The sequence below is a fragment of the Medicago truncatula genome, chromosome 7, assembly GCF_003473485.1.
Source record: "Medicago truncatula cultivar Jemalong A17 chromosome 7, MtrunA17r5.0-ANR, whole genome shotgun sequence".
NCBI classification, from domain to species: Eukaryota; Viridiplantae; Streptophyta; class Magnoliopsida; order Fabales; family Fabaceae; genus Medicago; species Medicago truncatula.
This window is the reverse complement of record NC_053048.1, coordinates 35,111,466-35,124,235: the sequence shown is the minus strand read 5'-3', so window position 1 is coordinate 35,124,235 and position 12,770 is coordinate 35,111,466. Positions and strand designations below refer to the sequence as shown.

The window sequence follows — 12,770 nt, the reverse complement described above, 5'->3', positions numbered from 1 at the left end:
TTATAAGGGTGAATGAAAAAATTTATGAAATTGTAATATGGAATTGACTGATAATGACGATGATGATAATTGTTGGTTAGAAAGGAAAAAAAAAAGAGAACGTTGCCCGGTTAATGTAAGGTAAAATAATAATAACAAAAAATATATGTTAAAAAACCAAATAATTATAATAAATAAGAAAAACATTGACTTAAAAAAAAATTATACCTATGAATCTGTAATAGTGAAATAGATGTATGTAAGGTGGACACCGATATTTTTCTTGACCGGAAGCAATAATCCCTTAAAATCTTACGATGAAGGAAGACGAAGGAATAATTACGATGAAGGACTAATAAGTAACGACAAAACAAAAGTCATGAATGTCTCGAAAAGTCTCAGGTTTTCTGTGAGATTGTTGAATAAGTATCTCATGTGTATTTTCAACTAAAAAGTTTCACAAAATCCACTCTACAAAAAGAAACCATTAAAATCTGCAGATTTTTTAATACCTATAAACATTTTACAAGTTGTTACAAATCTTAATTGAATACCATGGTATTTGGTTGCATTGAATAAAAAAATCTTGATTGAATACCACAAAATTTTCTTGTTATTAAAAAATCTTTTTGAAATCTTAATTCAATACACCCTCCTTAGTTAGGTCGGCAAGGACATATATAGAGTTGGAGTTAGATCTCAACACTTCACTTATTCATTTTAAAAAGTAAATTATTAGACATTAAGCTATTTTAACAAAACAAAAAGATCAAAATTTTATGAATTAATTGACTAATTTGTTCGTTATAAATACAACTCGATTAATAGTTACAGTAAGAATAATATATAGATGTTGGAGTTTGATCTGTTGGAATATTTTATTATATTTTATTATTTAATAATATTCCAATATCATTATGTGGGCAAATATCGTAATAATAATTATATTAGCTATTTATCAATTGTGAGCCTTAATTGATTAGTGATCAAATTAAGTAATAAGGCTAATTAGATTTCTATTTTGGATAATTAATTATTTAATTAGTTGATATGGACTCAACATGAGTGGATGTCCGGATGGCCCATTAACGGAATAATGGGAAACCCTAATGGCCATCCAATATAAAAGAGGCTATGGTCCCCAATACACCGTACACGGCAAACTCTCTCTTCTCCCCATCTGAAGAGAACTTGAGGCATAAAGGTACCGGTTGAGGAAGAACCAAATCAGCCGCCGCTAACTCTATTGTGTGTTTCAGATCATCTCCTCTCTTTGGTTATCGTTGTTGATGAGAGGGCTGCCTTGAAAGCTTTATCCAGGTATTCCTAATAGCCTAATTCTTAATATCCTTGATAAATCAAACATGTCGTAGATCCGATCATAATCATGTTCAATGTTTTGTTTGCTTCCGCTATTGATTTATAATTGTTGAACATGTTTTATGAAATCTGTTTATATCAAGAGCTAAATTTCCAACATGATCTTCTGATTTTTTACTTCTCCACATTTAAGGTAACTTGTTACAAACCACAAATTTAAATGATAGAGTAAACTAAATGTTAGCAAATACTAGTTTCTATATATTAGAAGAGGGGAAAATGTTAGTAGCAACTAAGAATTAAAATTTTATACCCAAATCACTGCAGTAAACTCAACTTGCATTCCGCTCTTACTTATTTACTCAACTCAAAATTCGTTACAAAAGATATTTGAAAGTAGCTTTTTACTGTTACATAAGGATTCAGTAATTTCTGATTCATAACTACAAAATATCCATCATGTTTGATACAAATTCACATCTAATAATCCAATGTGTATAGATATGAGGTCAATAAGCATACTAGTATATGGTACAATTGATTTGTCAACAATAAACCACACCAGGTTTCTTTTTCAGAATGTTGTAATCATAAAAGACTCTAACAGTTGAGTAAATCTTAGAAGGATCAGCCATTGAACCAGTATTTGTATATTCTCCATCACTTGACTCATGTGGTGGGATGAGAGTAATTCCAAGCTCATTAATTCTCTTCAAATGTTTTTCTGTCAAAGGATTTCTCCACATTGCATCATTCATTGATGGTGCTACAAACATTGGCTTCTTATAGTTCCATGATCTCACAATACTTGTTAGCAGATTATCACACAACCCTCCACCAATCTACAAAACCAAGATTGTATAATAGTTAATATAAGATATAAAAGAACTCTTTCAAGATTGGACGAAGTTAAATCTAGACTTTCCGATCTTAATTAATCGGCCATCACGGATAAATTGATTACCTTGGCAAGAGTATGAGCAGATAAGGGAGCAATGAGCAAGATATCAGCCCAATTCGCAAGCTTAATGTGAGCAGCAGTATCACCTAATTGTTTCCAAGCTTGCCATTCATGTTCATCAGAAAATACAATCACACCCTTTGGGATTGAAGCTTCAGAAATAAAATGACAAGATGGTTTTGTGACAATTGCATGTACTTCTGCCCATTCCATAAAAGCACGAAGAACGAGTCCGAATTTCATAGCAGCTACACTTCCACAAGCACCAATCACAATCCGAGGCTTCCTCTTAGCATCAAATTCATGTGTAACAGATTTTCCAATTGCACTTGTAGAAGCCATATTTCAACAAAAGCCTGTAACATATATACATGCCTTAAATTTGTTAATATACATATACAATAAAGATTCATTCTTTTTACACAACCATATATAATTACATCTCAATAACATACAAAAGTATAACATCAAGAAAGTATAACATGAATAAAATAGAAATAAGTAAATAACACAGACACATTTTATAGACCATTTATGATCACACACACAGAGAGAAAGAAGAAAGAGAGATGTATCTTGAATCACAAGAAACTATATATTCTCTTAAACACTTGCAAGCCGTTGAAAGAATAAAAGAGAAGAAGAAGAATGAGAGTGAAAAAGTTTCATGACCTTGTTGTTGTGAGTTCAGAAACAAAAGAACAAAGACTAATCTCTCTTTCTCTTTCTTGTAGCTAGCATTCAGAAAAAGGACTCTCACAGTTTTTTTAATGAATTTTCTAAGACGAATCGCGGGATTTATATGCCTTGTGAGTTGTGTTGTGAGAGGTTTGTCTTGGAACTTTATAAAATGAAGCTTGCTACTCAAGCTATTCATCATACCCCCACAAAGCTACATAAAATTAGGTATAAAATGTCATTTATTACCCTGACCATGTTTGTATTATCAGTTGTGCTAGGCCTTACTGATTGCAAAAATATGTTAGATTTTTATTTATGTTATTATTTTTTTAAATATAAAGTTATAGAATTTTGATTTCAACTATTATATTTAAACATTTCATATTTTCCTACATCAATTTAACACCTTATTTTATTTTTATCTCTGTTCCGACGCATCATCGACTTATCACATTTATTACATCATTTTCTCTCATGTCTTTCCCTCTTAGGGTGTATATACCCACCCATATGAATGTACATTAAGCATTTGTACGAGGGATCTAACATTTGTAAGAGATCAACAACATCTCATGTGATGTGATGTCTATAAATTGTACGAGGTATCTAAGTTGTTGTACTTATCCCCTTAAAAAAAAACTTGTTGCCCTTATTAACATGTCTCGTCAATGCCTATATTTGTTTATGAGGCGGAATTGTATTAAAGACACATCTAGTTTGAAGTGACAATTTATAGCTTTTGTATTTTCATGGTGAGAGTGCTTTGAAACATGAGAAATAATTGTTGGATGTCAAACCAAGGTATACTTATAATGCACACTCCCATGAAAATGTGAGAAAGAGAGGCATGTGCTCCATAGCAGGAAGCAGATGAACCACTTCAATAAGGAGAGACCCGAGAGTCGCAATGGCACAAGATTCATTGTTCACAAAACTAGCCACATTCGTGGAGTAAAACCTCAACAAGAACAGAGGCAATAGTACAAACTCCAAAGGCTAAGCATGGAGAGGATAACTTGTAAAAGAAGTCAAGAGGTTTTAATGATATTTCTAAAATTAAACTGAAGTTGTTTATATTTGGATCAATATGTTTTACCTTGGTCATAAATAAAAAAATTCTAAGCAAAACAAAAGAGATAACTTGTAAAAGAAGTCAAGAGCATGATACAAATCAACACACTCTTATTTACAGTTTCATATAAAAAAAGTCAATGTGTACAAGAGATCAAGAACATGCTACTATCCAAAGCAACACTCTAAAAGACAATGATATTCTTTTGTTTTTCACAGTCGTTAAAACATTCTTCCTAAACCTCACCAACAATTTATTTATCTTTCAGAATCTTTGAATCATAAAAGCTTTTGACAGTGGAGGAAATGGTAGAAGGATCAGCCATTTCTCTCATATTAGTTTGCATGTGTTGAACAGGTGGGATAAGAGTAACACCAAGCTCTTCAATGCTCATGAAGTTCTGTTCTGTGAAAGGGTTTCTCCACATACAACCATCCATTGATGGTGCAACGAACATCGGCTTCTCGTAGTCCCATGCTCTCACAATGCTTGTCAATAGATTGTCACACAACCCTCCAGCAATCTACAACACAAACAAGATGTCTCTAATAGTTAAGATATGGTAATTGTTAATGTATTTGAAATATTTTCAGTCTAATGAAATTGACAAAAATTGCTTTTAGTGTGTTAAAAAAGTACTGAAACCCTTCAATTCATCAATGAACCTTAGAAGCTTGCAATTGTATATAGTTAGTTACCTTGGCAGCAGTATGTGCTGATAAGGGAGCAATGACGATGATATCAGCCCACTTAGCAAGCTCAATGTGAAGCACAGAATCACCTATCTTTTTCCTATTTTTCCAGTCATGATCGTCGCAGAATATTACTTCGAACATTGATTCTGCTTTCTCATTAGCAAGAAATTGTAAAGCTGTTTTTGTGACAACAGCTTTTACTTCTGCCCATTCTGATAAAGCACGAAGAACAAGTCCAAATTTCATGGCAGCTACACTTCCACAAGCACCAAGTACAATCCGAGGCTTCCTCTTAGCATCAAAATTCATTATCATATGTAACAAACTTTCCAATTGCACTTGTAGAGTCTGAGTTAGCCATCATCGCCAATATATTTTTTTAACAATGCCTTCAATCTTGATTCTTATATCACACGCAGCTCAAAATTTCAGATTCCTGTAACATAATACAATTATGTGATTTTGATAAGCAATATCATCATAGATCACCCTAGATGGAGGCATTAGCCAATAAAGATTCATTCTTTTTACAGATCCATAACACGCAAATTCATGAACAATTAATATGCTAGGAATCAAGCGAGTAATATCGGGTCATTTTGGATGAAATTATCATATGAAATAACATTACAAATGCCAGAAAAGGTATAGCATGACGTAGACTACTTTTCTATAGTTTCTACATTTTTTTACAAGAAAACAAAATGAAGTAACACAAGCATATTCTTGAACCATATTCTTGAAGCAAAATGATTGTCAAGAAATTTGATAAATGAAGCAAATAGAAATAACAACAAGAAATTATTCTCTTAGAAAGAATAACAACAAAAACAGAAGAAGAATCATACCTTGTTGTGAGTTAAGAAACAGAAGAACAAAGACTCTCCAAGCTTCTTTTTAGTTAATTTTCTCAGAAGAACAAAAACAAATCATACCTTGTTTGGAATTTATATATATGCCTTGTGAATTGGTGTCGCGTCATTTTTTTGGAGATCAATGCTATTTGATTAGCTTTTGACTCACTAATTCATTTCACGACTGAACATTTAATTTTTAAAAAGAAAGGGGAAAAAAGTTCAAACTACCCCTATTTGAAAAGATTTAGGGTTCGGGGGTTAGTTCCATAAAGGGAAGGTATTAGCACCCTTTATGTCCGTAGTACTCTACGGAAACCTCTTGATTTTATTTAATTAATGTGCTATAACTTGCTTATTATTTTTGAAAAGAAGGAATTAAAGTGGAAAAATAAAGACCTAATTATCTACATTTTTTTATTGATTTGGAAGGACATGGTCCTCTGCCTACGTACCCGTGATGGATCAAAACCTCGTAGTTCGGGGTAGAAATTGACGTTTGATTGGTTGAGTGTTTTTTATTAGTTTTGAAAAAGGTTTTAAAATGAAAAGCCAAGTGGCAAATGAGTATTTGTTTGTGTTTTTTAATATTGAAAAAAAAGGCTTAAAGTAAAGTTAAATTGATTGAAGTTTGATTAAGAAAAGAAAATAAAAATGCGGTCACTTGATTTGGATCAAGGTTTATTATGAAAATATTTTTATGATTTTGATTATTTGCATGTTTTTTGTTGTTTTTTTTTAATATTAAATAAAAATTAAACTAACGGAGCAATAAAAATAAAAGCGCGTGGATTTTTGTAGTGACGTTGGATCACCACAAAATCCCTGATCTAATTTTTTTGCATTTTTGAATATATATAAGGCGGTAAAGAAATAAAAGGACACACACACCCACACACTTTTCTCATTTATATTTACATTGGACCTAAATACATTCTAATTGCTGGAAAATAAATAACAATAATTAAAATGCTAAATAGAAATAAAAAAAAATGCAAAAATGCTAAAAAGAAATAAAATGCAAGAAAATAAAAGAAATTGACAACCAAAGGGACAAAAATTACCGAAGGGACTTTTCCGAAGGGACAGAAAAAAGAGAGAGAAGAAAAGAATAGCTCGTCAACACAAGCTAAAGAGGGAGAAGAGAGAAAAGTTCTTTGACAACTCAAGAGAACTTTTGATATGTGAAATTGTGTGGAATGAGGGCTCTATTTATAGGTGAGGAGGTTGATGAAAAATGGAAAATTGGTTTAATGGAAATGATGGACAATTATGGTGAATTTTGAAAAAGGAATGTTAAAGTTGACACTTGACTTGAAATTTTTTTAGACCTTGTACATTTTATTTTGGACATATTGACACTTTGTTTTTTTTGGACACTAATTAATCAAAAAGAAATAAAATAAAAATAAAATAAAAACAAATTAAACTAAACTATTTAAAGTAAAATAAAATTAAAAGATGGAAAATAAAAATTATTAAATATAAAAAAAGTAATTAATCTTAAAATTAAAATTAATAAAAGATGGAAAGAAAATAAAAAGAGAAAAGAGGGTCCGACTCGGAATTAAAAAATGAGGTATTTTAAAATACCTCCCTGCCAAATTTTTTTACTGAAAAATCAGAGATCGATCAGAGTCGAGTGACATGTGTCAGCGGGGCCTTAGGTAAAAAATTGGGGTATGACAATTGGGTTATTGGAATTTGTCTTTGAACTTTATAAAATGAAGCTTTCTTGCTACTCAAGCTAGGCTTCATACCCCAAAAAGCTACTCAAATTATATATATATATATAAAGTCACTTTATGAAGGAAAAAAAAATTATTCTAGTTTTTTAGTTTTTGAGAAATATACGTACTGTAGTCGTGTTCCAAATATCTTTTTTTAACAATTTTAGATTTTTCATAAAATGATTTTTCTTTTTTTAATTGAAAAATCTTCCAAAATTAACTAATTAGTTTAAGCCCATGTACTTGATATTAGCACCCTCGGTTTTTCCAATACACTTCCCTATATTCTATTCTTACAAAAATACGTTGATTTGAAAGTTAATTTTGGAACATCATAAGAGATCAACAACTTTTACCTCTTATATGGTTAGACAAAGTCCGTCAAACCAAACATATACTTATAGTAAACGTACCCATTCCAAATAAAATTACCTTATTTTGAATTTTTAGGTAATATCTTTACGGCATAATTTATTTGTAAACATTGGAATACCACTTATACCATGTATAGGATAGCCATAACTTTACTAGTAATATAATTTGAAGAAAAAAAAAATATCAAAATGGTGTGAGTGGAAACTTCTCGAGTAAGACTAATATCTGTTAAATTTTTTATTTTTGACGTAATCTGTTAAATGTTTTAATTTTTTTTACATGTTTTATATAGAAAATTAGACATTCTTTTTAAAATAATAAAACCACGAAAACAATTAAGAAACAATTCCTAAAAGAGACTGGAGAGTTGCAGTAATAAGAGATCAATTGTTGACAAAACTAACCGCATTCTTGAAGTCTACCTCAACAAGAAGTGAGACAAAATAGAACTCATGGGAAAACTTTAGGATATATACTACAAACTCTAGAAACTCAACATGAAGAGGAGTTGCGATTTCAATGATTTTCTAAAAGTAAACTGAAGTTATTTATATTTTATATTTCGGTTTATGTTTTACCTATGTCATAGAAAAAATTTCCTAAGCAAAAAATAAAAATAAGAGATAACTTGTAAAAGAAGTCATGGTAGCAACACACTAATTTAGAAAATCAGAGATAACACAACTATACATAGAGATAACACAAGCCACTTTTTCAACACACTCTTTAACATTCACTCTCTTATCCCCAACTTTTCCCATGCTCGTCCTCGCTCTATGCTATTGTGAGTTTTTTCCCCCTTTCCCAACCCTTCCCATACATGTGGCTCTACACAACCCAACAAAATAAAAGATTTATGTTTATGTAAAACTAAATTGCAAAATATGACTTACATTATGAGGAAACTAGGCTTGTGTTTGGAACCGCGGTGAAGACGAGGCTAGACACGCATTTTGGAGATGAGGCCTAGACACACATTTTTTTTTTAAAGCTATTATTCTTGGCTTCTTGTTTTCACAACAAATGGGACACTAGATGTGTGATGGCCACAAAAAGAATTGAAACCAAACACATGCGTAAACTATTTAGTTAGCAATGGATGAATTAACCGACATTGGAGCATTTCTTCTCCGGTAAAACAATGTATGAAGGAAAATAGTATATTCTAAAAATAATAACAATTTGTTGGGGCATTTCTTATCCCAAATATACATAGTTTTTCTTAGTCTATGAAATTATAAACTAATGACTATTGTTTCTACAACAAGAAGGAAAATAGTCTATTCTAAAAAAATAATCCAAACTCAACCAATTTGAACATGGTTACCAACTAAGCACTAAAAGGAAATATACTATTTGTTTACCGTATTAGAAAACATATACAAAGAAAATGGGTTTTCTTTCATTCATACTGGGATATCATTAGTAGGGACCTGAAGTCTCCGATTCACATGCTTGATATACATATAGTTGATTCCCATAGCAATTCCAAAACCTACAACTGATGAAAGTGGTATGGAATAAATTGGCGCCAAATGCAACTGCAACAAAGTATATACAAGCAATGTTGCAAGAATAGCAATAAGCATTAACTCAAGAGATTAAGTAAAGCAATAGTTGTTACTGTTAGTAGGCATGTGATTTATATAGCATTAATCTTTGGAAATTAATTATAACAAGAAATCTCAGCATGCTAACTCACCAAAGTATAAAACAGTAGGAAGGTTGCATCCACAAGTCCAAACTCAAGAAGAGCATATAGCCACATATACTCTCTGATTGCTGCATACAATATGAGTAAGCATTCATTTAACATTCAAAGAAGGAACAATATTATAACAAGAGAAGAAAATGAAATCAGTTCTGTTTTATAGTTTATACCAAGGAAAAATGCAAAAACAGATGCCAGGAGGCTCAATGTAAAGGAAACTGCTGCTGCTATAATGATACCTCGAGTCTTCAAATCACGATACTAAATAGTGGGACAAAACTATGATCAGAGTGTGGAGAAATTATATTTTTTCTTTACTTTTATTCAACTAATTAAACAAATACATATATAGGCTAAATAAAGGAAATGTAAAAGGAAACAAAAAATAGGCAATTCATATTTGTTTGGGACCCTAAACCTCATTCTCAACAGGGTGTCTCAGCTCAACCACTTGAGCTGTGCAGAAATTTCTTGTGAAATTCAAGATTCCCGTCAAACGAAGACATATAAAATCAACTATTATTGATATAGAAATGTCTGAAAAGGAAAGGCAACTTAATAGCACCTCTAAAAGGGAAGTATTATTGGTCGTTCTAATTCCTTTTCAGAAAGGGAAGTATGTGATCTTAGTAATGCAAGGATAATTGCTGCTTCTTTTCTGCTTAAACTCAGCATCTAGTACAGGATATATATTTGTGCTATGCATAGTGTTAAGATATATATAAACTTTACATGAATGTATTCGAGGTTCTTTCCGGTACATCCAAAATCTACTTAACGGGTTTAAAAATCAAGTAGATGCCAGAAAGTAAGAATAACATTCAAACAATCAAGTCAGCAAATTAATACACACAAAGTATTGGTTTGGAATTATTTTGAAAGTAAGCAAAATAGGCATACCAGTAGATCTACAATGAAGTGAAAATACCATAGTGTGCTTATCAGGACAAGCACTACAAAGTTTTGCCAAGCACTGTAAAAAAACAAAGCAAAATTAATACGAAACAAGTTAAATAAAAGGATACCTATAATCAGTTATGGAAAAAGTATCCGTGCCAAAAGCACAAAAAATAAGATTGATAACTTAATTTTAAAACATGGATTTCAAAATCACCTTAATCGTATGTTTCTTGGTTGTACAGAGCGGCACTCATGGACCAAGTTTGCCGGTAAATTCTGAACCTCTGCCAAGCATACATCACATTTCTTGTTTCGCTTTGTGCTGAACCATTTGATTAAACATTCTTCATGCACCAATCTCTGGTCACCTTTGCAACTGCATTCCATTTTAAAGATATTTCTTTCATCGAACACATCAAGACATATCCTGCACACTGCTTCCTCTTCAGTGATTTCTTCATTGGTAGTAACTTCTACTGGCACAGGAGTTATTTGATCTGATTTTCCAAGAAATTTTGTTTTCATATGAAAGGTTCAAATAAGATTAAGATATTTGCAACAACAAAAAAAAAGGAAAATAACTCAATGATGATAAAAAGTGAACTAGTCAAAAATAGTCCATCAGCTTGATACACATGCAAATTGATGTCGTTTTGTCTATTTAAGATACGACGATTTCAAACCTTGCTCGCTGGTCTCGATAATTTCGACTGACATCATGCCTGTAACATCAGCCTTAAATTTGTCAGTTTAAAAAATAAATAACTCATTTTTCATATATCATATACAATCATGCCTCATCTTGCTCTGTTACTTCACATAGACTAAGAAAATTGTAAGTTTAAGTTAGATTTATAATAAAATAACTAATGTTGCTTTGAAAATATAAATAGTGCTTAACTTACTCCAGTTTTCTTTTGCTAACATGACACTCAAGGAGTACAAAATTTGTATCCACATATCAGAAAACCATCCATCACAAGTTCGGAAAATACAAAAACTAACAACACATTCTCTTTTACTTCCTTCGGTCCTATTTATAAGGGAAATTCGGGTCAATAAAAGTTGATGCATGTGGTTGAAAAATTGGACCGGAAGGAGTATTTATTAAAATTTACATGGCCCTCTACCAAATTTACACAGGACCCACATGATTTTGTTGGACCTTTTAATCACTTAAAGAGAATGTGGTGATGGTCCTCGTAAAAACAAGAGTAAACCATCAAATTAGTCTCTAATTTTACAGGTTGCTCTCAAATAGATCAATGAGATTATGAATATTTAAAAAAGATATAGATTCTGTTAAATTGTGAAGTTGGTCCCTATATTTAACCACTAACTATCAATCAGGTCTCTATATTTTAACAAGTTACTATCAATTTGGTCCTCATATTGTACTAATGACTATCAATTTGAGGGTGTGAGAGACCTTTTTGAAACATTTGTAATCTCCCAGTTAGGAGTGTTCTATAAAGCCAAGAACAAATTTGGTGGTTTTCTCTAAACACAAATAGCAACAACTAAGAGAATCATTGTTTTTAACAAATATACAAATGCATAAACCATTTGTTTAATGAGTAATTTGTGATGAGTTTGGATGAAATAAAAATATGAAAATGAAAAAGAATGAAACAGCTAGCAGAATGGAAGTAAAAAAGAAGGAAAATTGATAACCTTGTAACTTGTAAGCTCTATGAACTGTGATCATTAATTTTCTCTCTTTCTCGTAGCAAGAAGCATTCAGAAGAATAACAGAGACACGCCAACGCCATTTCGAAAGTAACACGCTTTTCTTAATTTTCTCATACGAATCGCTGCTTGCTTTTTATGGCTTCTGTTGTGGGCCCTTTCATTAAATTCACACAAATTAAGTCAAACCATTTTGACAAAATACTCCAACCACTTCGTACCGACATTAAAAAATCTAGGTGAGTTAAACTTGTGGATTAGAGACTTTAAAGTTTAAACAACACTTACAAAACTATTCCCATACTATCAATGTCATTCATTAGAGATGTTCTTCCATAAAAAATAAAAATAAAAACATAAGGTCTCCGTCCTTAAATATAAGATCATTTTAGAAAAAAAATTTGTTTCTTCTTATAAGATTTTCATGGTATTTCAAACTACATTAATTAATCCTTTATCAATATACTCTATTAATTTTATATTTTTTTCTTCAATCAACGTTAAATATTATGTTGAAAATATAGATTAAATATCTCTCTTAAATGATAAAATTGTAAAAGCAATATTGGTTACAAACAAATTTATTACCGCTTTCAATTTCTCATTATTTTTTAAAAAATATCATATAATTAGGGACGGAGGTAATATAAATTTACAAGGTGAATCAATTTTTTATTGTTTCCTCTTCTTTTTTAGTTTGGTACAATCGTTTCCTCTTCTTTATTCTAAAACGCTATCTATATTCACATTTTTTTTAGAGTCATTTAATGAATGATATATATGATCTATATTGTGGACTACAT

At 31.1% G+C, this 12,770-nt stretch overlaps 3 protein-coding genes across 9 annotated transcripts; all 3 read right to left on the bottom strand.

The window, feature by feature from the left end:
* Positions 1 to 1,844: 1,844 nt before the first annotated feature.
* Positions 1,845 to 2,602, bottom strand: LOC11435867 (probable phosphopantothenoylcysteine decarboxylase). Its single transcript, XM_003623748.3, has 2 exons — positions 2,264 to 2,602; positions 1,845 to 2,141 (listed from the first exon to the last, which is right to left on the bottom strand). Exons 1-2 carry the CDS (start codon positions 2,600 to 2,602, stop codon positions 1,845 to 1,847), a joined length of 636 nt encoding a protein of 211 aa, XP_003623796.1.
* Positions 2,603 to 4,165: 1,563 nt separating this feature from the next.
* On the bottom strand, positions 4,166 to 5,370 carry LOC11428724 (phosphopantothenoylcysteine decarboxylase). Its single transcript, XM_003623747.4, is given in 3 exon segments — positions 4,166 to 4,536; positions 4,712 to 5,032; positions 5,034 to 5,370. Coding segments are annotated over 3 exon segments (630 nt in total). The 5' UTR covers positions 5,073 to 5,370; the 3' UTR covers positions 4,166 to 4,266.
* Positions 5,371 to 8,811: 3,441 nt separating this feature from the next.
* LOC11432594 (E3 ubiquitin-protein ligase MARCHF8) lies at positions 8,812 to 12,126 on the bottom strand. Of its 7 annotated transcripts, none has more exons than XM_039827301.1 (7): positions 11,953 to 12,126; positions 10,962 to 11,000; positions 10,493 to 10,775; positions 10,279 to 10,351; positions 9,549 to 9,639; positions 9,370 to 9,449; positions 8,812 to 9,168 (listed from the first exon to the last, which is right to left on the bottom strand). In XM_039827301.1, exons 1-7 carry the CDS (start codon positions 11,984 to 11,986, stop codon positions 9,163 to 9,165), a joined length of 606 nt encoding a protein of 201 aa, XP_039683235.1. In that variant the 5' UTR covers positions 11,987 to 12,126; the 3' UTR covers positions 8,812 to 9,162. The 7 variants fall into 7 exon arrangements, with proteins under 7 accessions (XP_039683235.1, XP_039683231.1, XP_024626094.1 ...); XM_039827297.1 differs by lacking the exon at positions 11,953 to 12,126 and adding an exon at positions 11,184 to 11,944; XM_024770326.2 differs by having other exon boundaries at positions 8,814 to 9,208; positions 11,953 to 12,120.
* Between the last annotated feature and the right edge of the window lie 644 nt (positions 12,127 to 12,770).